Source organism: Carassius auratus, chromosome 43 (genome assembly GCF_003368295.1).
Source record: "Carassius auratus strain Wakin chromosome 43, ASM336829v1, whole genome shotgun sequence".
Taxonomy (NCBI): domain Eukaryota; kingdom Metazoa; phylum Chordata; class Actinopteri; order Cypriniformes; family Cyprinidae; genus Carassius; species Carassius auratus.
Genome location: NC_039285.1, coordinates 19,381,746 through 19,385,360, shown reverse-complemented (window position 1 = coordinate 19,385,360; position 3,615 = coordinate 19,381,746). Strand labels below are relative to the sequence as shown.

At 36.3% G+C, this 3,615-nt stretch overlaps 1 protein-coding gene across 1 annotated transcript; it reads left to right on the top strand.

Annotated features, from left to right (window-relative positions):
• Positions 1–591: 591 nt before the first annotated feature.
• LOC113061842 (translocon-associated protein subunit gamma) lies at positions 592–2,395 on the top strand. Its single transcript, XM_026231306.1, has 5 exons — positions 592–841; positions 1,122–1,248; positions 1,377–1,475; positions 1,883–2,014; positions 2,093–2,395. The coding sequence occupies exons 1-5, from the start codon at positions 709–711 to the stop codon at positions 2,157–2,159; spliced, it is 558 nt and encodes a 185-aa protein (XP_026087091.1). The 5' UTR covers positions 592–708; the 3' UTR covers positions 2,160–2,395.
• The last annotated feature ends 1,220 nt before the right edge of the window (positions 2,396–3,615 follow it).

Below are 3,615 nucleotides of genomic sequence, written 5' to 3'. Positions count from 1 at the left end.
TAATCACTCACCCCCATGTTATTCGAAACCTTAAAAAAAAAATAATAATAAAAAAAAAAAATAATAATAATAATAATAACAATTATAATAATAATAAAAAACACTGTATCAAAAATAGAAATGTTAAAAGTGTTTAAGATTGTGTCCAGCATTGTCTTAGTGGTTCAGAATAGGTTCATATGTGTAGTATTTTGAAAAGCAGTGTCTTGAAATAGCAAAGAAGTGTGTTTAGTGTTTTGCAAAAAGTGAGAGGCTGAAAATGTGCTTATAGCTGTGCACATCTGGGCTGCAGTTTTGCTCCTCGAATGTAAGGTCACTAAAATTTTCATTTTTGTGTGTAAGCAATCGTAAAAAACTGTCTATATATTTTGTCACGGTTTTTTGTTCGTTTTGGCATTTGAGCTGTTTTATTATGGCAAGATGCAAAAAAACAACAACAACAACAACATACAGATCTAATAATTTACTAAGAGTAAACAATGATCGAAATGCAATGTTTTGGATAACCTTTCTTGTGAATACGGTTGCTCCTCCCAGACACTAGAAGGCAGCAGCTCCGCGAGACTCCTTGAGCGCAGCCTCTGCGCGCATTAATTCTACGTCACTGGTTGTGCTGACGCGGCGTAAGCGCTGCATTCGGACCACATAACGTTACGTGTCTCTCTTTTCACCCAAGCCAAGAATCGGAGAGGAGCGCAGAGAGAAGACATGGCACCCAAAGCCGCCAACAAACAGCAGTCAGAGGAGGATCTCCTCCTGCAGGACTTCAGCAGGAACCTGTCGGCCAAATCCACGGCGCTATTCTACGGCAATGCGCTAATCGTGTCCGCAATCCCCATCTGTAAGTTCCTCATCTGTTCCTACTAATGAGACTCTCAGCAGGTTGTGATTCAAAAGTTCGTTCGCTGCCTACCTGGTTCTATTCTATTCTATTCTATTCTATTCTATTCTATTCTATTCTATTCTATTCTATTCTATTCTATTCTATTCTATTCTAAAGTTTGCTGTGGATTCTCACTTAAAGCGTACACTTTATTTGTGCTCTCTCTGATGACCACTGTTATTGTTTCATTACAAATTATTTTGTTCTCACCTTGTTCTTGCATATTATTTTTTATCAGGGCTGTTTTGGAGGATCTGGCACATGGATTTGGTCCAGTCTGCAGTGCTGTATGCAGTCATGACTCTAGTCAGCACCTACCTAGTGGCCTTTGCTTATAAGAACGTCAAATTTGTCCTCAAGCACAAGTGAGAATCTCTAAATGGAACCTCGCACATCGTCTCAATGCATTCTTTTCTCTGTCTTTCCGAGACCATTGTGGCTTTAGGGAACTTTAACGGAAGACTGAATTGATGTTGTGGAACTGTACTTTCAGGGTCGCTCAGAAACGGGAAGACGCCGTGTCCAAGGAAGTGACCCGCAAGCTCTCCGAGGCTGACAACCGCAAAATGTCCCGCAAAGAGAAGGACGAGAGGTATGCTAGTCGTAATTATAATATATTTGAATGGTTTTGTCAGCTGTTATCAATAAAATCTTAATATTTATATGGTGTTCATTATTTTAAATAGCTTTTATTTAAAAAATATATATATTCTATATAGCTTCCTGTAGGTGTATTTCTTAAATTATTATTATTATTTTATTTTTTATTTTTTTCAGTTTAGTAATTCTAGTACTTGAGCTTATTTCAATTGAAGTACTCAAGGCAGCATTTCTAGTTCAGATTTATTTAAGTTTTTAACAGTTTTGATTTTAGATAAAAAAATTAAAACACTGGTGACTATTTAAGACCATACCACCTCATATGTATCCTGTTGTTCTGCTGTCTTAAATACGGCAAAGAACATGTACTTTGTGGCTGACAGTGAGTCTTTGATGCAGGATCCTGTGGAAGAAGAATGAGGTCGCCGATTACGAGGCCACCACGTTTTCCATCTTTTACAACAACACTCTGTTCCTCTTGATTGTCATCGTTGCCTCTTTCTTCTTGCTGAAGAACTTCAATCCAACAGTGTATGTTTATGGTAATATTTAGTCTTTGTGTCTGTTGAAGCCTATTTATGTTTAACTTTGACTTTATGTGTCTCACAGGAACTACATTCTGTCCATCAGTGCCTCTTCAGGTCTGATCGCCCTGCTGTCCACAGGGTCCAAATAAAAGACTGATTGCATTCGGAGGAGAAGATTGAGGAACAAACAAATGAGAGGATTATGGAGCTTGGTGGAAGAGAGTCGTGTGGCAATGTGTTGAAAAAAAGTTGTGATCTTTTGGGAGGACGTTTATCATTTCATTTGTTAAAGTTTCATGAAATTCATGATCGGTTAAGGCCTTTTTTTGTCTGGTCTTCTCTTGTTTTTTTTTTTTTTTTGTACCAATAAAAGACCATTGACTCATGCGTTTTGTCATATTTTTCTACAGGGAACAGGGGAGGATGATGTGATCAAACGTTAGATCATAATACAATGCAGTTATTTGGCTGGAAATATGGCTTTTATGACACTAGGAAGACAAGTGAATACAATAGAAGAGTCTTGAGTCTCAGCTCTGGACCTCGAGATCCACTTTCCTGCAGAGATTAGCTTCAACTCTAATCAAACACCTGAACAAGCTAATCAAGGTCTTCAAGATTACTAAAAAAATTGTGGGTAGGGGTGTTTAATCCAGATTGTAGCTAAAATCTTTAGGAGAGTGGATCTCGAGGCCCAGAGTGGAGGACCGCTGCTCTACAACAAAGATACAATTGCAATAAACTATGAATGAAAGTTAAAAGCAGTGTATATATTTTTATTTTCTTGCTTCATTATCATTAACGACAGTGTGTACAGAGGACTTAAATGACATATTTTTGTTAGTATCATCCTGGTTTCCTCTGTATGATTTTTCTATTGGCTTTTGGATTATTGCAGAAAATTAGATTTGTCACCAACAGAAATGTATGAATCTTCTGTGTTTTATTCAGCATGATAATGTTCAAAGATGAACACAGCTTTTATGAATTTTTAAACCTAAATACAATTGCAAGAAGTAAAAAAACTTTTTTTTTTTTTTTTTAGGTAGATAAGGGGGTGCATTCACTTCAGAAATAAAGGTTATCCACTGCATCTTCAGCGGCTCACATGTCGGGGGTAAATTCCCGTTCATTCTTACATCCAACAACAAAACATAAAATTAAATTCTTGACAAAAAAAAAGTTTATTATAAAACTATTTAATTGTTATTGAATTATACATGAACTCAGACTCTACAGCTACCTTTGAAATGCATCATGAAGACTCACCACCCTGGGTCACATGACCATAATCAATCAAATTAATGGACTTGTGGAAGGGACCTTTCAGTTCCATTTGGAATGCCCCTATAAATAGGGTCACCTTCTTGAAGTGCTCTTTATTCACCCTATATTAGGCTGCTGTCACCTTAAGGCTGATTGCATTTTAACTTACAGGCCGCACTTCAGATTTCAAATAATAGTATTGCACTACCAATATATCCAGTCAGTTTGACTGAATAAAACTGTAATTTTTTTTAGTCATGATAAATTGTTATCGGTCAGGAAAATGTGATATATATATATATATATATATATATATATATATATATATATATATATATA